General features: G+C 45.1%; 6 protein-coding genes and 1 long non-coding RNA gene across 12 annotated transcripts; 5 read left to right on the forward strand and 2 right to left on the reverse strand.

Annotated features, from left to right (window-relative positions):
* The first annotated feature begins 29 nt into the window (after positions 1 to 29).
* On the forward strand, positions 30 to 3532 carry LOC136186296 (receptor-type tyrosine-protein phosphatase F-like). 4 transcript variants are annotated; one of them, XM_065973601.1, is made up of 18 exons: positions 30 to 55; positions 119 to 278; positions 443 to 533; positions 586 to 670; positions 724 to 961; positions 1021 to 1107; positions 1154 to 1228; positions 1281 to 1420; positions 1586 to 1699; positions 1770 to 2096; positions 2148 to 2421; positions 2478 to 2584; positions 2632 to 2813; positions 2866 to 2983; positions 3032 to 3113; positions 3159 to 3217; positions 3268 to 3341; positions 3394 to 3532. In XM_065973601.1, the coding sequence occupies exons 8-18, from the start codon at positions 1390 to 1392 to the stop codon at positions 3415 to 3417; spliced, it is 1392 nt and encodes a 463-aa protein (XP_065829673.1). In that variant the 5' UTR covers positions 30 to 55; positions 119 to 278; positions 443 to 533; positions 586 to 670; positions 724 to 961; positions 1021 to 1107; positions 1154 to 1228; positions 1281 to 1389; the 3' UTR covers positions 3418 to 3532. The 4 variants fall into 4 exon arrangements, with proteins under 4 accessions (XP_065829673.1, XP_065829650.1, XP_065829666.1 ...); XM_065973578.1 differs by having other exon boundaries at positions 3032 to 3217; XM_065973594.1 differs by having other exon boundaries at positions 1586 to 1696; positions 3032 to 3217.
* LOC136186321 (fibroblast growth factor receptor-like) lies at positions 3459 to 4481 on the forward strand. Its single transcript, XM_065973615.1, has 5 exons — positions 3459 to 3638; positions 3693 to 3800; positions 3862 to 4030; positions 4088 to 4224; positions 4275 to 4481. Exons 1-5 carry the CDS (start codon positions 3607 to 3609, stop codon positions 4396 to 4398), a joined length of 570 nt encoding a protein of 189 aa, XP_065829687.1. The 5' UTR covers positions 3459 to 3606; the 3' UTR covers positions 4399 to 4481.
* Positions 4482 to 6040: 1559 nt separating this feature from the next.
* On the forward strand, positions 6041 to 6571 carry LOC136199276 (NT-3 growth factor receptor-like). Its single transcript, XM_065989483.1, has one exon. It carries the CDS (start codon positions 6041 to 6043, stop codon positions 6569 to 6571), a length of 531 nt encoding a protein of 176 aa, XP_065845555.1.
* Positions 6572 to 8399: 1828 nt separating this feature from the next.
* Positions 8400 to 10229, forward strand: LOC136199372 (uncharacterized). 3 transcript variants are annotated; one of them, XM_065989580.1, is made up of 8 exons: positions 8400 to 8510; positions 8607 to 8805; positions 8867 to 8925; positions 8974 to 9026; positions 9078 to 9193; positions 9659 to 9718; positions 9847 to 9993; positions 10050 to 10229. In XM_065989580.1, the coding sequence occupies exons 3-7, from the start codon at positions 8896 to 8898 to the stop codon at positions 9903 to 9905; spliced, it is 318 nt and encodes a 105-aa protein (XP_065845652.1). In that variant the 5' UTR covers positions 8400 to 8510; positions 8607 to 8805; positions 8867 to 8895; the 3' UTR covers positions 9906 to 9993; positions 10050 to 10229. The 3 variants fall into 3 exon arrangements, with proteins under 3 accessions (XP_065845652.1, XP_065845802.1, XP_065845725.1); XM_065989730.1 differs by having other exon boundaries at positions 8607 to 8683; positions 9659 to 9790; XM_065989653.1 differs by having other exon boundaries at positions 8607 to 8683.
* Positions 10230 to 11688: 1459 nt separating this feature from the next.
* Positions 11689 to 18994, reverse strand: LOC136191403 (uncharacterized). The gene is made up of 3 exons (XR_010670838.1): positions 18913 to 18994; positions 11977 to 12845; positions 11689 to 11925 (listed from the first exon to the last, which is right to left on the reverse strand). It is a non-coding gene; the product is annotated as an uncharacterized lncRNA (long non-coding RNA).
* LOC136191394 (uncharacterized) lies at positions 13485 to 15183 on the forward strand. Its single transcript, XM_065979724.1, has 4 exons — positions 13485 to 13754; positions 13840 to 14292; positions 14351 to 14799; positions 14851 to 15183. The coding sequence occupies exons 1-4, from the start codon at positions 13502 to 13504 to the stop codon at positions 15121 to 15123; spliced, it is 1428 nt and encodes a 475-aa protein (XP_065835796.1). The 5' UTR covers positions 13485 to 13501; the 3' UTR covers positions 15124 to 15183.
* On the reverse strand, positions 15126 to 18700 carry LOC136191385 (uncharacterized). Its single transcript, XM_065979714.1, has 13 exons — positions 18531 to 18700; positions 18347 to 18478; positions 18260 to 18298; positions 18100 to 18213; positions 17541 to 18046; positions 17361 to 17470; positions 17215 to 17291; positions 16944 to 17152; positions 16728 to 16886; positions 16343 to 16675; positions 15790 to 16076; positions 15607 to 15734; positions 15126 to 15548 (listed from the first exon to the last, which is right to left on the reverse strand). Exons 2-13 carry the CDS (start codon positions 18453 to 18455, stop codon positions 15304 to 15306), a joined length of 2316 nt encoding a protein of 771 aa, XP_065835786.1. The 5' UTR covers positions 18456 to 18478; positions 18531 to 18700; the 3' UTR covers positions 15126 to 15303.
* Positions 18995 to 19523: the final 529 nt, after the last annotated feature.

Consider the following 19523-nt stretch of genomic DNA (forward strand, 5'->3'; position numbering starts at 1 on the left):
TGTCCCGCGTTGGGGAAAGCGCGCGCTACGAAGAAGTCAAGAAAGTGCGGAGAAAGTTAGAAAACCGGCAAAAGTTGAAGCAGCTGACAAATAAAGATGATGCGCGATGTTGCAGCAGATTCAGATTGCGCTCGAGCGGATAGTGAGCTATGGAGAAACCGAAGAACTCGACCAAGTCAAATTGTTCGGTTCTACGCGAAACAATTGGGAATTAGTTGAAAGCGCTAGACAAAACGTCCGATTGTCTCTTCCAGGACGGGATAGTCGCGACACGGAAGGTGAGGCCCCTCGCTGGGATCCGTTCAAAAAAAAGCGCTAAAGCGATTTTCTAGTTATCGAATTACAGTGAATTTTTTGGTTTAATGCTACGTTTTTATATTCATTAGGCTATTCTTCTGCTTTACTTGACATGATCTAGTTTTCTGAATTTTTGTATAAATAGCAATTTTCTGTGGTTGAGACTGCAATGTCAAAGCACGGTGGAAGTGGAATGAATCTAAGGGAATTCAACGCGATGACGATCAGCCGCAGCTGTAAGCGATACGAGAAAAAGGAATTCTTTTATTTCATCGAATTTCTATATAGACATGTCTTGAAAACCGATTTGAGTTGAACGAATCTCTTTCTCAGAAAGCATATAGAAACCTATTTTGACTCCTGTTTAATTAAGGTTAGCGCGGATCAGAGTAGAGTATCAATGTTTTCATTGACGTGTGCCTATAGAATCATTTTATCGATCTTCTGAGAGCATGAAGCCGAAGCGATTCTTTCTCTACGGCGAATTCGTCAGACTTTTTCTTGCTGGGAATTAATTATTAACTGTGTGGGCGTGGTTATGAATACCAGTTTATGATTAGAATTAATTTTTTTCTTTTATTGATTGGAGTTTTAGAAAATTATTGCACGTTCTTTCTGGCGCTGAGTGACACCTTTCACGTGACGTCATTCCTGCCTTTCAAAAGTAGTCACACAATGAATCAATAGTAGTAATATTTTAGATTCTGTACTTTCGCATTATAGGAATTTCCGTAATTGAAGTGTTCAGGGGATGGTCACGTGGACGTAGTCGACTCACGAGAGAAAGAAGAAATATCTGACGTTCTTTTCGTAGGCATATATATATATAACTTGTATTAGTCATCTGTGTGTTTAGCCTGACTCAATTAGAGGGGAAGCGATTGGCGTCTGCTGGTCATACCCTTACCGTCCTTCCGACTCGCGGTCACGCGTAAGTCCGCTCTCCTGATTATACAATTTTCATTTCTATAGTTCGTCCCTAGTGAGCTATAGCCCCGCTCTTCTCAACCGATTGAGAAGGAGAAACAGAAGTCCAAGTGAACTTGACTATACCGCGTGACGCGTTCAACATTTCACGTGCGAGTCCAAGTCATGGTCAAGCGAACAGGACTTATCATCGAAGGTGAGACACGCGAAGGATCGTATTACTTGGAGGTGGAGATGAGGAAACGAAGCGCTCCATTAGAGGAAGAAAACCAGAGCTCTCCCTATAAACGCTCCTAAAAATACCCCATAGGATGCGTTCCATGCATACACGTCACTAGCTATGATGTCATTGTTTTGGTAGGACGAACGATTTTGTGCGTTGTTCTCGTCTTCACGTCGCTTCTCTGGTCGACGACTGAAACGACGACAACGACGCCAGAGATTGAAACACCGACGACACTCGTGGAGCGAGGTGGTGACAGTTAAATTAATCTGTAGATTATTTCTATGTGGTGTCGACATCTCGCTCTATCTCTCTTTCATAGTTCCTAGTCAACCGCCTGCTAATTTAACCGTCACTTCTCTTGATCCTTTCTTACATCGCAATAGCTGTATTAACTGTATTCGCGTTGAATGGGATCCTCCTCCGCTGGAAGATCGCAACGGAAATATCAGTCTTTATGAAATACATTACGTTGGAGAAGAGTTTGATACGAATCCTCATACGGTTAATGTGAGCGGTTACGTTCAGTCATTTCACACTATTCTAACTGGCCTGGAGGAGTTCGTGGTTTATGACGTCAAAATTCGGGCTTACAACCCCATTCATCCCAGTCCTTATTCTTCTATTCAGTCTGTTAGAACGTATGCAGGTTTGTAAAGTAAATGGTCAGATAATCAATAGATTATTGAATAACTCTTAGTTCCGCCTGCACGTCCAACGGATCTGTCCTTTCTAAACGTTACTTCAATTTCTGGCGTGGATGGTCTGGTTGATCTCAAAGTGACGTGGTCTTTATCTCCGAGAAATGTCAATGGGTTGTTCGCGGGATTTCGCGTTCGGTACCAATGTTCTTCCGATAACAGTTCCATGAACGAAGAGGTACACGGCCAGACGACGTGTTGCCATGATTGTCGGTCTTTCGTTTGCGCTTTGGCGGTAAACATAACCGAACATGTGATCACAAACTTGCCAAGGTTTTTTTCTTTCTTTACCTCATCTCCTTGACGCTCTTACAGGGACTTGTTTCTAGTTACTCGTGGTACAACGTTTATGTTTACGCACTATCTAAAGACGATTCACTAGGATTTCTATACGTGAGTGGTTGGACGTCGAGCGTCGTTCTGACAGCAGAAAGCAGTAAGGCAAACTAAATGTATGCGTTATGTTTAATTATTAAGAAATAGAACCGACCGGCGCTCCCCGGAATATGTCCGTGGTCGATATCGTCGGAGGAAAGGAGCTATTAGTGGAGTGGAGCGAAGTGTCGTGCACCGAAATCAACGGATTGTTGAGGGAGTACGTCATTTACTATCAAAGAGAAAGCGAATCAACACTGCTACATGTTACTGCATCTCCACATTCTACAGTACGACCTATACCTAAACTAATAATCGAATAATCTAACGGGCTTTGTATAGAATTTTACTATATCAAACTTGGAGCCTCTTAACGAGTATTCGGTAAGGATGCGAGCTGTCACAGGAGCGGGAGAAGGTCCTCTTACTTCTGTAGTCAAAGCACGTACAGCTCAGCGAGGTAAAGCGTCTTTCTAGTTAATTACGCGGTCACCACCGCTTGCCGCAGGAAGCAGCTCATCTGTCACAAAGTCCGAAGTAGGCAGGTGTGACAGCAACTGCGCTTTTCCCTTTACTTACCAGAAATTCAAGTACACTGATTGTACAAAAGTTGGATTGCAATATCGGAATTTCAGGCCTTGGTGCATGACAAACGGAAGTCAAGCATTGTGGACGTCTTGTAATTGCGATTTCGGTAAACACAAGTGTGTCTGAGCTATTAATAACTTATGTTCTGAATTTTAGCAATAGTTCAAGATCTTGGCACATGTGAACTATACACGAGTTCTATACGGTTGCTGCAAAATCAGCTAAAGCAGGTACGTAGGCACATATATTAGGAATTTGCTGTTTTAATTATAACTGATGTAGGAGTTAATATGCGGGACTTCTTAATCAAAGCCTTTCGAATGAAAAACCTTCATCATCCAAACGTGATGAAGTTGATTGGCATCTGCTGGTCACCCAATCCTGAAGACGAGCAATACTACAGGCCTTTACTATTGCTTCCTTACATGGTTCTACAAGATTTGAAGACATATTTAAGAAAGCAAAGAGTCCTTTATTCGCTCAGTTCTGCAGCAAATGATGAAGATAATAAAGATAGGACTCGCAATGTAACAGTGGCTTTGGGGCTACAGCATCTTTGTGATAACAGAATATGTTTTTAGCATTGCAAAGTGCAAACTGCTGCAGTTTGGCTATCAAATTGCCAAAGGAATGGAATATTTGTCCGGGAAGATGATACTGCATCGAGATTTGGCTGCCCGCAATTGCATGTATGTACCATTCACTATTTATAGCGCATTTACTGGCAAATGTTTAATTGAGCCGCTTTAGGGTGGACTGGGATCTGACCGTCAAAATATCCGATTTCGGATTAGCTCGAGTATTGCAAGAGAACAAGGAATACTACCGAATTACACCTGGCAAAGGCAATCAACTTCCTATTCGCTGGGTAGCCCTCGAAGGATTAACAGACGGAATATTTACATCAAAAAGCGACGTGGTGAGTCCGTATCAAAGTAATGTGAAAGCGCTTACTGGTTCCTATCTAATTATTCAGTGGTCGTATGGGATTACGTTGTGGGAGGTAATGGCGATAGGAAAGACTCCCTATCCCGGGGTACCAATTAGCGATTTCATCAAGCTCCTCGAAGAAGGAATGCGTCTCAGTCAACCAATGCACTCCCCTGAAAGAATGTAATTGATTATGCTGCTACTGATGTAATATTTGTACTCTATAATCTAAGGTTCAAGATCATGGGCGATTGTTGGAAGGAAGACCCAGAAGAGCGACCGTCATTTCCGCAGCTAGTCAATGATGTCAGTGAACTGATGTTGGCCAACAAAGAAGGGGGTTACGTAACAGTTTAGTGACGTGTAAAAGTCGGCTTCATCGTACACTGATTTTGGCCTGTTGGGGAATAGAGCAGACTCACTTTTATTCACCTTGTTATATGCGGTTTTTAATTACAGTGTACTACTGTAGCGTCCGCCAATACGTAATTAATTAATTACACGTCAATCTAAGCAGAGATAGAGAAGGAGAGGGATATGAAACTCCGGGTCACGTGATCTATTTAGATGAGTAGAGGTCTGTTGCCCTTTTTACCCGGATGCGCTCGTAACGAAGGCGGCTATTTGTACTGCATCTGAGAGCTACGGTCTTCGGAAGCCTGGAAACCAGTGTCGCTAGAGAAACCCTACCCAACCCTACGTGTAACGATGAATGAAACCACGGAAGGCGCGCCCGTTATGTGCAGCGATTCACCTTATGATCCATCAATCTTCGCTTTTCGTTTATTTTTTTTAATCAATATATCTCTGCTACTTGCGAAGATGTAAGCGAAGCTTTCGAGGCATCACAACGATAAGAGAGAGTGGAAAATCGTACAAAGTCGGAGTTAAGAAAAAAATTAATTTTTTCTTTAGAAGAAGCAATATTGGATAAGATCAAGCATAAGTCTCTTCACAGATAAATGGTCTACGCGGGTAAAATAGCAGCGAACAAGCTCGCCTAATGTTCTTGCCACAGGAGGGAGCAAAAGGTGACGTGGCGAAAACGCCTATTTTGCTGTTTATCAGCGGAACGGCAGATGCCAGCGTCGAGAGTTGAGCCTATGTCTATTCTCCGACCCTTGTGCTTTTGTTTGGGCCCATTTGCGAGAATATTGGCGGTCGCAAAAAAACGCAGGAGGGAGCAAAAGACCATCTCCGCATAATGCGCGCGTCTACCGTGGTTTTATGCATCGTTACGCGTAGGGCTGGGCAGGGTTTCTCTAGCGACACTGGTTTCCAGGCTTCCGAAAGATCGTACCGAACATTTTCTCTCAGATGCAGTACAAATAGCCGCCTTCGTTACGAGCGCATCCGGGTAAAAAGGGCAACAGACCTCTACTCACCTCTACTCATCTAAATAGATCACGTGACCCGGAGTTTCATATCCCTCTCCTTCTCTATCTCTGATCTAAGTTTCTTGATTACACTGTTAGTTGGCAGCAATTTACATTAGAGCAGAGGAGTATGATGCTGATGCTGCATTTTTTCTCATCCTTCTAGTCTCAAAACTTGATACTTATAACGTGGCAGCGTGCGTTAAGTCTTCTCGTCCGGTTTTCTTTCCTGTTTTCTCGTTCTTCTCGACCAACGACGGTATGTTTTACGTTGGTAATGGTTCTCACCTAGACTGGAAGGGTGTTGTAGCTCTTCGTCTTGCTTTCCAAGTCTCGCTTGGCCTTGTAGCAAATTAGCTCTTCTCCTAGGCTTGCTCTTGCCATCTGCGTAGTAGTCGACTGTGCCGTTGCAGACTGTCTACGTACCACGACTTCAGGCGGCCGCCGGCGTCGCCTATCTCGCCTCGCGTCTGTTTGTTCATCGCGATATCGCCGTACGAAACTGTCTCGTCGGCGAAAGTAATAATCAATTTTTAGTGAAAGTTTCCGACTTTGGAATGGCAAGAGATATTTACCAAGAAGAGTACTATCGACATAAAGGCGGTACAATGCCCATTTGATGGATGGCCCCAGAAGCGATAACCGACGGGAAGTACACTGTCGAATCAGACGTCTGGTCATTAGGCGTTCTTCTATGGGAGATCTTCGTCTTTGGGTATCAGCCGTATTTTGGTAAGAGCAACAAGCAAGTGATCGGCGGAATTCTTCAAGGTAGCTTGAGTTTGGAGTGTCCTTCGCTCTGTCCCAAGTCAGTATATCAGTTCATGCTTCGCTGCTGGGAAAGGGATCCGTCGGATAGAATCAAGTCGAGTGACGTGGCGAACGCTTTGCAAGCTATGAGAGATCTGGGCGACATATCTGCGGGTCATTTAGATATGTCGTCGACCGAATCGAAGTCGGAGGATTGCACGCCTATGAGTTCTTTTACTCCTCCCAACTCCAAATTCGAAGAACAACGCTTATTGCCTCAGTCGAATAACGCTTACTACTTGGATATGAGTGGCGGCAAAGCTCCTTCGGCGTCGAGTCAGTGGTCAGAAGCGTTATGTGAGTGCGGAGCTATTAAGAAAATGCCAACGGCAGGTACCAGTTAAGTCAACGCTGCGGCGCAGGATTTGTCCAATTCTCCTGCAAGTTATTTGATTATTGCGTCGACCCAATCAAAGATGCCTGTTGAAGACGATTACACGCCAGTGAGTTCTTTCGCTCCTTGTCGCGCCATGTTAGATCCAATGAATAAAGAAGAAGTTTCCTTGCCAGATATCATTACTAGTACTGATGGCAATCTTTTGCGTGACACGCACGCTGAGGTGAAAGAGAAGAAGAAAGAGAAGAAATTGTCATCTCAGAAGTCGACTACTTACGTGAATGTCATGGCCAGCACAGAAGACTTGGACTCTGCAACCCAAACAGGTAAGGATGATCCTAGTGCTTGAAAATCAGCCGTCCACGGATGTTTGTAGAAGGTCATAGTTGACCCTGCATACAACAGCAATAATCGTTAGATAAAATATTTCATGCTTTCAGGTGTTTTAGACAGTCGTCCGATTTTTTCGTTCATTTGTATTTTTTAGATTGTAAATAATACTGTAGCTTTGTCAATGCGTGCTTAATAGCGCATTTCGCTGACGCTAACAGTAATTCGCGCGACGAGTTGCCACGTACTCAAATTGCACTCAATTTATTTATTTCAAATACGCACAGCGATTCTTGCAGTACTATCATGCCAAAATCTTATCTAACGTCACCACCGTCCTTTCTTTCGTTCTTTTGTTGTTGTTTGTCTTTCCTAAAGTTCTGTACGCCTTCGCCGAAAAATTTTCCTTGACTGTTTTCATCTTCGTCGCATGTTCAATCCTCATCCCCACCTGAAAATCAAACTCCTATTAGTCACTGTAAAATAATTGCTGTACGTACCTTTTCTGAATGCGTTCGTATTAGCGATACCAGAGCTACACTGCGGGGAGGTTCGAACGCTACGTAGCTCATGGCAGCCACCGCAAGCGATGACCACCGGTTCCAAAAAGTTTCGGGAGAGTATATTGACCTCATAGGCCCCCTCAATCAGTATCCGCTGGATGAGTAGTCGGCCCCTAATACCGAATCCCCCGGCGCGACGATACCTGACCACATTGGTAAGCATATAGCTAAGAACCAGGGCTTCTGAGGAGGAGAGCGGCTGACCACCGTTTGTAGGGGTCGACAGGAAAGGACGTGCAATGCCTGAATCAAAGTCTCCTGAGCCAGATCATCCGCAATCTAATCGTGCCAATTGGTGAGATAAGTGCCGGCAACCAGACCGCTTGCGACACCCCCTCCGAGCCGTGCCCACTCTGCCTAACGCAGGCCGTGCTCGTTTGGCGACAATAAGACGTATAGGCGATCTTTCTGCTCAGTGCGTGAACCGAGGCCGAAGCCCCCCATCGCCCTGCTTAGAGGCTCCGGCACGGGATTAATCCGTGGGCCACGCTGATCCAACGATCCTGACTGCCCTTTTGCCAATCTCCCGAGCCAGTCCGTCAAGGATGAGACGCAGATTGCTCCGCGCCGCACCCACCCTAGGCCTCAACTGAAGAGAAATCGGTGTGCGCGTTGCTTTTGAACAGCGTAGCCCCACCCATTGCTCTCATTGGTCCGTCAAGGTCACGTGGGTTAACCTTGGGCTCTCATTGGTTTCTCTGAATAGGTGCGAAACTAGAAACCGGTTTCAATACCGGTTTGACTGTATGTTGCGTCATGATTTTAGCCAGCATTTCTATTTCTCGCAATAAATGACGTCAGCTTTGTCGCCTCGAGTTCAAGATGGTGGACGATGCCTCGTGTTCGCCGTTTCTTTTCCACAGAGCTTCTCTTCTTACGTTTCGGTTAGATTATCGTAGATCGGCTTTCGCGGTTTTGTCCTCGAACGGGACATCAGGAACCAAACACGTGATCTCTAAGAAGCAACGAAGAGTGGCGTAGAAGACGAAAACGGGCGATTTCGGCGACGACGACGGCTTCGAAGCTTAGGAAGAATGCAAGAGACGGCGTTCGGTAAGCGTCTAAGCGATCGGGAACCCGGTTGTCGCGATAGAAAAGGCGATCTCTCCACGCGGCCTTCGTGGATCACTTTCGCCCCGTTTTTCGCAGCGATCTGCAACTCCAAAGCACGATGCGATCAAGACCTCACGCTGAAGTACGATAAAACGGCGCAAAAGTACGAAGAGGTACGCTTTGGTTCCCCGAAACAATTATATGGCTCTTTTTCTTCGCGAATTTCGACTCGCACGAGCCATCTGACCACGAGAAGCTGTTTTGCTAGCGAATTAGAGTCGATCTAACGCGTTTAGTAGGTTGGAAATCCGCGAGGTGAAGATTTTAGAATCTCTGATTTTTTGTCATTTATTTAGGTCACTTCTCCGATTCAACATATTTTATTATGGGATTCAGTTGCCTGTGTGATCTCGCAGTACGAAATTGACTTTGCGTTTAATATGTAATATTCATTTTTTTGTAGATGTTATGTACTTTATGGATCAATTCCTTCATCAAAAATTTCTCTACGTCAAGGTAACGAACACCATAGATTTTTATTTGCATCTGATCCTACTTTGTTTTCAGGTCTTTTCTCTCCTCGACACTTGGATCAATTCGACGATATCAATCCGAGAGAAGAAGAAGAAATCACCATCATGGGAAATTTATCAAATGGATGAATTGCGGCGAATGCAACGTCGGTAAGCGTACGAGATCCTAAGGGATATGCATGATGATAGAGCCTATTCTCAACTCAAGATCCTTAGAGGATATGCATGATGATAGAGCCCCGTTCTCAACTGAAGATCATTAGGGATATGCATGATGATAGAGCCCCGTTCTCAACTCAAGATCATTAGGGATATGCATGATGATAGAGCCCCGTTCTCAACTCAAGATCCTTAGGGATATGCATGATGATAGAGTCACGTTCTCAACACAAGATGCTTAGGCATTTTCATGATGATAGATTCACGTTCTCAAGATTCTTAGGCATATGCATGATGATAGAGTCACGTTCTCAACACAAGATTCTTAGGCATATGCATGATGATAGAGTCACGTTCTCATCACAGGATTCTTAGGTGCACGTTCTGACGACTTTTGGTTTTAGTATACTTAGCCTAATAAGACGTACTGAAGACTTTTTGGATTTTTTCTCTAAGGTTGTCCGACCCACACGTTTAATTCATCGTGTGTCATTCCGACTTTCAAACCCTATTATGGTAAAGCGATCTATTAATCGATATTACGTTTATATTTCTTTTGGATTCTGCGTTTGCTATCACCCACCAAAGGTATTATTTTTCTAAAATTTTTAGATCTTAGTACTTTTTTATCTATATTTTTCAAGGAACCGATTATTGCACTTCTCAATTGAGCGCGACGCCGCGTCGACGTCACCGTCTCTAGTTGCTTCTAGATGTCCGTTGCCTTTTACGTCGTCATCTCAGCTGTCGAAAGGAGGCGTCTTCTTCAACAGGGAACGCTTCAATTAAAGGTGAGAGACTAAGTAGCAGAACGCTGGTCTTCCTTATCTATTTATTCATTTTTTAGGAAGAGTGGAGTGGATGAAATTATGCAGGCGCTATTCGTATTTGTAGTTACCTTAGTTCGTTTGTTTCTTCATTCGTTTTTTGCATGCATTGTTGCATTTTTATTGCACGAGCAACGACCAGATAACTCTTTTTTACGACGTAAAAGTGTAATGGTATTTACTTGAATAAAACTAGTGTGTAGAGCACGCACGTCAAATCATGGCGAGAATGAAGAGAAAATTTTTATTTCATATACCCGGAAGTAAGCCGGAAGTAGTTAAAAAAAATTAAAATTTCTTTAGTTTTTTTCTATAAGAAGGGAACTTTAACCCAAGTTCCCTGAGGAGGAACAGTTACCGTCTGTTCCTACGGGTGCCTTCATTGTTTATCCCAAGGCGCAGGGAATGTGTGCCTGCTGCCATTGATAAAATCAATAGGCAGTCAGGCATATTTTGCTGTGCGCGTCGTTCTCGAAGAGAGACTACCAATATAGAGAGTAGCCTCGTCCGGAGATACACGCCTTGTGAGTGGGCAGTTTTCCAGCTCGGGGCCGCACAACCGCTTCAGCAGTTGATATAGGCCTACCCAGGAGATGGGACAGTTTAGACGCTAAGGCCTCGTATCCAGGAGGCATACAAGCAGTTTAGGAGACTCCATCTATTAAATGAAGATGCAAATCTCCGCAGTCCGGCAAATGGACCGACCCGTCATGCTGAGGACGTTGGGACCGCGGTCTACCTCTTCGTCACATCAATAACTGCAAAAAAATTAAAGAAATAATTAAAATTAGCTCAAATGAATTGGGATAGAATAATTCAATACCATGGCGTTGATTCAACCGTGAGCTATATCTATCTTATGGTTATCTATCTATCTACCTATCTATCTATCTATCTATCTAGCGCACAGATAAGAGAAAAAATTCAGATACTGTATAAAAAGGTCTCTTGCTTAACTTTTATATTTAGGAATCCTTTCAAAGTTCTCCTATAAAGACTTACCTACATGTTTCCATTCACGCTTCAGCCAATTCCTGCTCTCTGAGCGTCGAAAACTCGCTCCTGCTTCTGCTGCTCTCGTTTCAGTTTCCCAATTCGCTGGAGTTCCTGTCTTCCACCGTTTTGAGCTCTAATACGAAACAAAAACGTCGGAGACTATGCAGGCGAGCTGATTCGGGTCTGGTACGCCACGATAGTCTCATTAGAACGCTAGAAGTCGCGAGATCTTTGGATTTAGAGCTTCCACACCTCAGCACGCGGCGAAGGGGGCCTCTCGAGTCGATTCGCGCGCTTGCCTACCTTCTCTCTTTATTTGTAACAAGCAGAACAGGACTTTCACGCAGAATGGACGCTCATTTCTCGCATCTTTGGCCAGTTGCATGAAAAAAGCGACTCACGTGACGATTCAGTACCCCGGACTGATTTTTTGTCGTATTCCTTCGACGTGATGGAAAACAAACGCGCTTGGTCGCTAGTCATCTACATAAACCGTAACGTAAACGTAGAATACTTTTAATAAAAATTTTGTTTCAACACGCAAAACGTTAGAGTGGAGTACCGTGCAATTGCTTGTGGCTCGCGCAATACAGCGTTACGAAAGGCTTACGAGGGCATGCAACTGAGCATTACGCTGCATGGGATTAGCGCGAATATCTGCGTTGTTCTAGCGCAAAGGGCCACGCACGCGCCCATGCATCAAACCGCCGGAAAACAGAAGACGCGCGCGCTTATGCACGAGTCCCTAAGCTAACCGATCATGCAACTCCTGTCTCCATAACATGGAGCTCAGGAAAAAAAAGAATGCAGCAATTTATCATGCACAATATAAAAACATGCACAATATAAAACATGCACAAAAACATATTCTTTTTCAGGTATCTTCAGTTCTTGATTCACCTACAATATCGTGTCAGTGAAAAGACACCATACAATGAGAGAAAGGCTTACCTTTCCACATCAATACTCCAGCAAATCCTCGCACTTTAAAAAATAAAACAAAAATTATTAATCAGAAAATTTCATAAAAACTACACTAAAAATTTGTATTAATTACACCTAATAATAATTAAACCTGTAAAGAAAATAAAAACCTGCAAAAAACAAAAACCTGTGTAAAAAGGAACCTGTGAAAAAATTAAAAACCTGTGGAAGAAATAAAAACCTGCAAATAAAAAACCTACTATGCTACCCTAAAAAAAGAAAAGCAGGAGCTTGAAATCAACCTAGATTACCTTATAAATCCATTGACCTAAAATAAGCCTATATACTAATCAACCTAGATTACCTGAAAATCCACTGAATAATGGTCTAAAGCACGTGGCGGCTGCTAGCTAAGCACGTGAAGAGGAAAGGAGCTATAAGCCTACTATTCAAACCATCCTACCCTACTAGCAGCCGCCAACTAAACCTTAGTGCATAGGGAGAGGACCCGTGCAAACTAACGTAGTGATGCAAACGAAGCACGTGAGGGAGGAAGTGCCATTACTGCATTATACCGATTTGTTGTCCCGCTACACTCTCTGCAACGTACACAATTGGGCTTCGTGCACTGAAACGACCACCAGCCCTCACTCGCGGACCCCAACCCGCCCTCGATTAGACTTTTGGAAATCGGACCTAATGGTTAGACTGTCGGAAATTTTCTATGCCCGCCAGCGTGGGCAGTGGCATCGCAGGCATTTGGCGCCGTGTACGTCACAGGGAGCCCCGCCCCCTAAGTGCACGCCTACACCAACTGGGGCCCCAATGGGTGACCTGATCGTTGCGTCGACATGAGGCATTCTGCTTCCTTTCTTCTTCACTCATTCGTTGCGAAACTGAAGAAAAAGAAGAAGGGAATGAAATGAAACGAAGTGCGAGTGCACGTGATGAGGGATCGACGAATGGCGAAAGGATTACGGGAGCGTCGTCACGTCCGCGATCCGTGTCACGTCGCCGCTCGTAGCGAAAAAGTCGCTGGAGAGCAGAAACATCCACGCGCGGGCTCTACGTCGTTCTCCGCGTTGAGACAGGACAAAGGAATTGTCGCAACGCGCTGCGCGGACGAAAAATGAACGGGAAACGTGCGCTTATATGGCGAGCGATGAGTGCCAAAACTATTGATATTGTAAGTAGTCAATGCAAACGCGCGCGTTTGGTCGGGGGAACGTGCACGTTTGGTCCTGACAGTCGAACGTGGACGTTTGGTCTCTCGAACGTGCACGTTTGGTCGCCTAACTGTCGATCGCGCGCGTTTGGTCGCCTAACTGTCGATCGCGCACGTTTGGTCGCCTAACTGTCGAGCGTTCGTGCACGTTTGCGTGCACGTTTGATTGCCGATCGCGCGCGTTTGATCAGGAATAGCGAGCGATTTTGCACGTTTGGCTAGATGTATGCGTTTGATTTTACCTCTGACGAGTAGGTCAACGAGTCTTTGAATGCTCTCCTCCTAAAGTAACTGCCACTTGATGTTAACGCGCGTTAGGTGTCAAGAATGGAAAGACGAGAATTTATTCTGCGCGTTCGACGCGTTATTGACGACATTGAGAGAAATCTATTGGGAGCATCAACTGAAGCGATGGAGAATATGAGCGTTCGAGTCGATGCAGCATTGCGCCAGCTTCATATAGCTTTCGAAGACGTTGGAATCGACGCAGCGGGTCTCGTCGATCGACTGCAACGTCTGCGAAGGGATATTGACGTTAACATGGGATCACAACGAGTTAGCAGATACGAATGTGTTGCAGGTTCTGCTACTCTATTATTATTCAATATTTATTATTAAGTCGTTAATATTTATGAAACATTTTTGTGAGACTCGTTTACTTTTAGAATGCACAGGTGCAGAAGGTCGCCCGAGGCTTTTCATTGCGATTGATCAGTTGGAGTTCTTTGTCAGCTGTCGATTCTCAGTTCATGATATGGCGGCTATCATTGGGTGCTCTGTGAGAACTGTTCACAGACGCTTGCGAGACGCCGGAATGTCTGTCGGTGGGGCGTTTAGTACAATCTCTGACAGTGACCTAGATGAAATCGTTGCCGAAATCAACCTTCGTTATCCTCGTCATGGATACCGAAATATCAACGGGCATCTTCAGCTGAGAGGGATAAACGTCCCTCGTCGCCGAGTAAGGGACAGCCTTGTACGAGTCGATCCGGAAGGAGTTGGTCTTCGATGGTCCAACCTTGTTCAAAGGAGAACCTACAACGTCAGTGGTCCAAACGCGCTGTGGCACATTGATGGGCTGCATGCACTGATACGCTGGGGAATTGTGATTCACGGGGGTGAGATATTGCTGGCCAATGAATGTCTCCCTAGTAATGGTCACTAACGTGATTTTAGGAATTGATGGCTATAGCAGATTGCCTACTTTTCTTGGTTGCTCGTCGAACAACAGGGCCGATACTGTTCTCAGGCTCTTCCTCGGCGCAGTGGCTGAGTACGGAGCTCCGTCCCGCGTCCGCGGTGATCGTGGAGGGGAAAATATGCGAGTGGCTGAATGGATGCTGGAGCACAGAGGAACGGGCCGAAGCAGCTTCATCGCTGGTCGATCGGTCCACAACCAAAGAATTGAGCGATTTTGGAGGGACGTAACTGTGGCAACGGCGGCAACCTTTAGGGATCTCTTTAACTACATGGAAAGGGAACATCTGCTCGACCCAGACAACGTGACGGATATCTTTTGCCTTCAATACGTTTTTTTACCTAGGATTCAAGCAAGTCTGGATGGTTTTTCAGGAGCATGGTCACGTCATCGAATGAGCACGGAGGGCGGCCACTCGCCCCTTCAGGTAAACTTGCAGCTTTACTTTGCAAATATAAAAGTATTACCCATGGTGTAGCTTTTCATACGAGGAGTATTGTCCACACGATTTGACGCTGTAACTGACACCGACAGCGCAGTTGATCCTTTGAATTACGGCGTAGATTGGGCAAATTCAATTCCGCCTACTGCAGACGACTCTACTGTACAGGTTGATGATCTTCCTCGTATTCTATCTGATGAACATATGGCAGATTTGCGGTCATCGATCAATCTCCTATCTTTTAGTGACCAGAGTGGCCTGGATCTATACGTTTCTGTTTGTCAGTTTGTTGCAATGCATCAAAGTTAGGTCAATAAATCTTTTACTAAATGTTCACGTTAACATTAAAGACATAAATAAAAATATAATAGTAATTTGTCATTAGTTACATCCACAAATAATTAAAATAAATTTTTAGGACACCTGCATAAAGAATTAAATACGATAATCATCAGATGCATACGTATAATAATTCACTAAATGCCATATTTAGTGCAGTTGAAATCCCTGGATACCGTTGGCTACCCCTTCGTCCATTGCGTCGCGAAACGCCTCGTATGTTCCGTGACAGACGGGCAAGTAAAGATGCGTTGAGCAGGCGGCGGCAAGCGGATAGCGATCTCCCCCAGTAGCACCTTGGTGGTAACTTACCGAGATCACCTCTCCTTTCAGGGTTACCAGCGATGACGACGACGTACACATATGCAGTAGACCCTGCCACACACCAATTTCTCCTAGGTCAAACGCCTGTCTACCGGCAGTACTAATCAAGGTTCACGCGGGTTTGCTTACGTGTTTCGCCTTGCGTACTACTCACAAATATTTCTCTCTGTCCTTCATGTAGATACTGCTGGAAAAATGTCTCCGCTTGCCTCTCGTCGTCCGTGACCGGGTGATTGATATACAGGTGCTCAACCATCCTAATGATATCATATCTATTGATAGAAAGCACAACGTGATAACATCAGCGTTTACCTCTCGTACGTAATGTCGTTCATTTCACCAGGACAGAAAAGAGACCTCATTATGTCGGGGTACTTCTTTATCAGAGTGAGGACGTGGCCAGTTTTTAACCCCTCGCACAACTGGTCGATCGCGCTCTTCCTCTTGCATACAGCGGCGTAATAAATAAGGCACTGTATCAAGTACTCCTTCTGGGAGAACTGGAATGACTGTCTCCAGCCGCTACTTGAAATAAGCTCGATGACGTCTATTCTTGTCGTCAACCGACGCCAGTCAGCTTCATGGGCGCAGTCAATCAGCTATCAGTAGATGTAAATTAAATAAAGTTATATGTTGAACTTAATGTATGACCTCGTTTCTGAATATTTATTAATAGGTACTAGGTAGTTATTACATCTTAATATTTAATTTTTATAAATAATATTAAATATATAATAATATTATTAATACTAATAATTGATTAATTAATTAATATTCAGTAATAGGAACTAGGTATTAATTACCTATTTACTCAAGTAAGTAATGCAGTAATTATTTAATTATTTCATTGCTGTAAAGAGCATACCTCTTCAATGACAGACCGCGTCTCTCCCAACAAGATGTCTTCAACACTCATCGTTGCTATCACTTGGTCGTCGTCTCCGGTTGAAATGAGCGTATACAGGGCGTTGGATAGAAAAGGAAAGCCAACGGTCGTTTGCACGATTGAGTGAGCAATGATTTGACCGGCCATCTTGAATGATCTCGACCTGATCGCCGACATGTTGTGGCTCGGCCACAAACCGGAGCAGTCTTCGAAAAACTCGCATTGTGGCTGAGCCATAAACCGCAGCAATTCGGTGAAAAATTCACGGCCAATTGCTCCAATATCAACGCCATCTTCATTTACAAATTTGATCTGGAAATAAAGTTTACATTATCGTACACATGAGAAACAGTAGGCCAGTTACCCTAATGAGAGGCACTCCTGCCATTCCCCGTTTAAATAACACCATGCCGTCTTGCAGGAGAGTGTCTCGGTCCACTGTGGCTCTGACAGTACGATCTTCGTCCAGGATATTCTGTCGATGTACTGTCATTAAATGAGCAGCCGAATCGAACACCCGAAGCTGTATATGAAGCAAAGGTAAATAGTGAATTCAAACGTAACTGACAGAATCACTTACTGTTTCATCTTCGTCGTAGATCCACGAACATTCCCGGGAACAACTTCCGGACTCGGAGCCTGCATAAGTTGACGATTGTCTGCCAAAGGCCGACAGCAGACGATGCCCAGATTGATGAGAGATGTCGGTCTGCTGTCCCGGGGAGCCCGTCTGTGTTATGCGAGGGGGCTGTTCCTCAGAAGTCTCGGGGGGAAAGATAATCCCCTGTTCTGCATCATTTAAAAAGCAAGAAATAGTAGCATTTATTTCAGAGCACTCCAGTCAGCTGTACCAGTAGTCTGGACGTCTTCATCAATTTCCTCTCTGTCATCAGAACCGTGGCCTTGTCTCGTGAGGAGACTTCCCCGTCTGTGAGCAAATTAGATGATAGCAAATAATTACACAGGCTGTCATCGATAAAAATTTAGAAATATGTACCTTGAACATGACAACAAATGAGACCGAAGTTGGTGGGTTGGAATGGACGTCCCGCATCTGATGCAGGCATTCGCTATTGCCACGTTGGGGCCCCCAGCATGTGATTCAGTCTACGAAATGGTCATATGATCAACATAGAAAACCCAAAACAGCATGCATTATCAAAGCTATAGTCCTTACGGTAGAATCAATTCTGCGAACATTAATGTCGCGCTGAATTGGCCTGACGTAGATGCGAACGTTTGATCGAATGCGCTCCAACAGGTATTCCCCGGACACGTCCGGGCCCAGCACGATCAATGTCCGGTTGCCTGGCATGGACCTAAGCAGCTCGAAACCGCCAACGTCTCGAAGAGGAGGGAAGTGATCCTGCACAATATTTCGGAGATCCTCCGCTGTTGCTGCCATTGGTATTTCGATCTCCTTTATCCCCAGGCCTCGCATCCCCAGTGCAGCAACAATGTCGGGATTTGGCGCTGACGAACAATCGCGGTCTGTCAGACAGCAGAAATACCTGATGAAAGTGGAGCGCCTCGTTGTTGTGCTGGCGCGCCTCCTGTGGCCGGACCGCCCAGACTGAAGTACGCCACTTCGGCGCGTGGCTGCACTGGCTGCGGTCCTATTGACTCGTGGTGAAAAGGTATCACGCAGCTCCTGCATTAGCCCTCTCCTGGATCCCGTGTTTGCTACAAAGCAAATGGACTATATAGTTCAGCTTCTGAAGAAAACACCGCAGCACCTTCTGTGTCAGACTCCCGCCTGGCAGTGGCATTGAATATACGGGCAATAGTTGGACGTGGAGCAGAAACAAGAGGAGGCGTAGAAGCAGAAGAAGATTGGTTTGAATTCCCATCTAACGAATGATTGCAAACCCCAGCAATTTAAACGTTGCAAAATACCAATCCCATCGGGTCCTTCAGGAAGCGAGCTCAAAATTCCTGTAATATCGTCGTCTTCGGAGATAGGTGCAACGAGACAAACCGAACCTGGGTTTCCGCGAAGCATCTCTGCCAGCTGTCCGGCTTGTTCCGACATTCGCCGACTAGACGAGAGAAACGATCCAAGTAAGCCAGCGACGTCTTGTCTGTCCGCCATAGAATGCGTTTTTACGTCAACCGCTGATATGCAAATTATCAGAAAAGGTTCAACTCCCAGAACTCGAACTCTTACGAGTCTTACTGATCAGAAAAGGTTTGCGGCCTGCAGGTGCTAAGGCGAACCACGAGGAGAGCCCAAAGTAACGCGCTAGGTTTTCTTGTACATACGGGTACTGCAGCCTTCAACGAACGAGACTCAGAAGACCAAACGTGTAAGGTACGAACCAAACGCGCGCGATCGACAGTTAGGCGACCAAACGCGCGCGATCGACAGTTAGGCGACCAAACGCGCGCGATCGACAGTTAGGCGACCAAACGTGCACGTTCGAGAGACCAAACGTCCACGTTCGACTGTCAGGACCAAACGTGCACGTTCCCCCGACCAAACGCGCGCGTTTGCATTGACTACTTACAATATCAATAGTTTTGGCACTCATCGCTCGCCATACGCTTACCTATTGGCGTGTTTGAATCTGCGCTGCTTGAGCTGCAAAGATGCGAAGAAGTCGGTGCGATGAGCGTGCATCGAGCTGAGTCTTCTGAGAGTGTGGATTCAGACAAAGCCGGAATTCTACTACGGGACTCGAATAGTCGTCGTCACGTGATGAACTTTAATGGCTTTTTCTAACGCGAGAAAAGATTTGTCGTCGATGCAACTGACGTAGGAAGTTTACCGCGTAAGAGATATTGCGTCTAGCTAGTTGTTAGAAAATCGGGGCTCCATTGGGGAAAAACCGTCGTTTAGAGTCATAACTTCATTCAATTAGCTCTGACGGTACGCAGGTGATTACGAACGATGACTAAGAAGCAGTATGACTACTACGAGCGAGACAGAACTCTTTTGGGAGGTACGTCGTAGTATAAATCGACGTTCTGCCTTTCGCGCGATATCTTCGCACCCAAGAAAGACTCGCTTATCAAAGCCGGAAAAGCCTTAAACTACTGCAACAAAACCTGCAGTAACGCGACATCATCGATTTGAGCTTAGAATCTATAAAATAGACGAGGACGTTCGTGCGTGTGTATACCCACGTGTCATACCTCGTGCCGCCATGTAGCAAAGAAA

Source organism: Oscarella lobularis, chromosome 1 (assembly GCF_947507565.1).
Source record: "Oscarella lobularis chromosome 1, ooOscLobu1.1, whole genome shotgun sequence".
Classification (NCBI taxonomy): domain Eukaryota; kingdom Metazoa; phylum Porifera; class Homoscleromorpha; order Homosclerophorida; family Oscarellidae; genus Oscarella; species Oscarella lobularis.

Coding starts and splice junctions, on each gene's coding strand:
- LOC136186296 (XM_065973578.1), top strand. CDS start 1,390: ATGGTCAAGCGAACAGGACTTATCATCGAAG. Junction 2,422..2,477: donor GTGATCACAAACTTGCCAAG/GTTTTTTTCTTT, acceptor ACTTGTTTCTAG/TTACTCGTGGTACAACGTTT. Junction 3,218..3,267: donor GTCTTGTAATTGCGATTTCG/GTAAACACAAGT, acceptor TCTGAATTTTAG/CAATAGTTCAAGATCTTGGC.
- LOC136186321 (XM_065973615.1), top strand. CDS start 3,607: ATGATGAAGATAATAAAGATAGGACTCGCAAT. Junction 3,801..3,861: donor TTGGCTGCCCGCAATTGCAT/GTATGTACCATT, acceptor GAGCCGCTTTAG/GGTGGACTGGGATCTGACCG. Junction 4,031..4,087: donor TTACATCAAAAAGCGACGTG/GTGAGTCCGTAT, acceptor CTAATTATTCAG/TGGTCGTATGGGATTACGTT.
- LOC136199276 (XM_065989483.1), top strand. CDS start 6,041: ATGGCCCCAGAAGCGATAACCGACGGGAAGTACACTGTCGAATCAGAC.
- LOC136199372 (XM_065989580.1), top strand. CDS start 8,896: ATGGGATTCAGTTGCCTGTGTGATCTCGCA. Junction 8,926..8,973: donor GTTGCCTGTGTGATCTCGCA/GTACGAAATTGA, acceptor ATTTTTTTGTAG/ATGTTATGTACTTTATGGAT. Junction 9,194..9,658: donor TTGCGGCGAATGCAACGTCG/GTAAGCGTACGA, acceptor TTTTTCTCTAAG/GTTGTCCGACCCACACGTTT.
- LOC136191394 (XM_065979724.1), top strand. CDS start 13,502: ATGGAAAGACGAGAATTTATTCTGCGCGTTCGACGCGTTATTGACGAC. Junction 13,755..13,839: donor CAGATACGAATGTGTTGCAG/GTTCTGCTACTC, acceptor GTTTACTTTTAG/AATGCACAGGTGCAGAAGGT. Junction 14,800..14,850: donor GCGGCCACTCGCCCCTTCAG/GTAAACTTGCAG, acceptor CCCATGGTGTAG/CTTTTCATACGAGGAGTATT.
- LOC136191385 (XM_065979714.1), bottom strand. CDS start 18,455: ATGGCGGACAGACAAGACGTCGCTGGCTTACTTGGATCGTTTCTCTCG. Junction 18,047..18,099: donor GCGGGAGTCTGACACAGAAG/GTGCTGCGGTGT, acceptor TTTGCTTTGTAG/CAAACACGGGATCCAGGAGA. Junction 16,887..16,943: donor TCTACGACGAAGATGAAACA/GTAAGTGATTCT, acceptor CTTCATATACAG/CTTCGGGTGTTCGATTCGGC.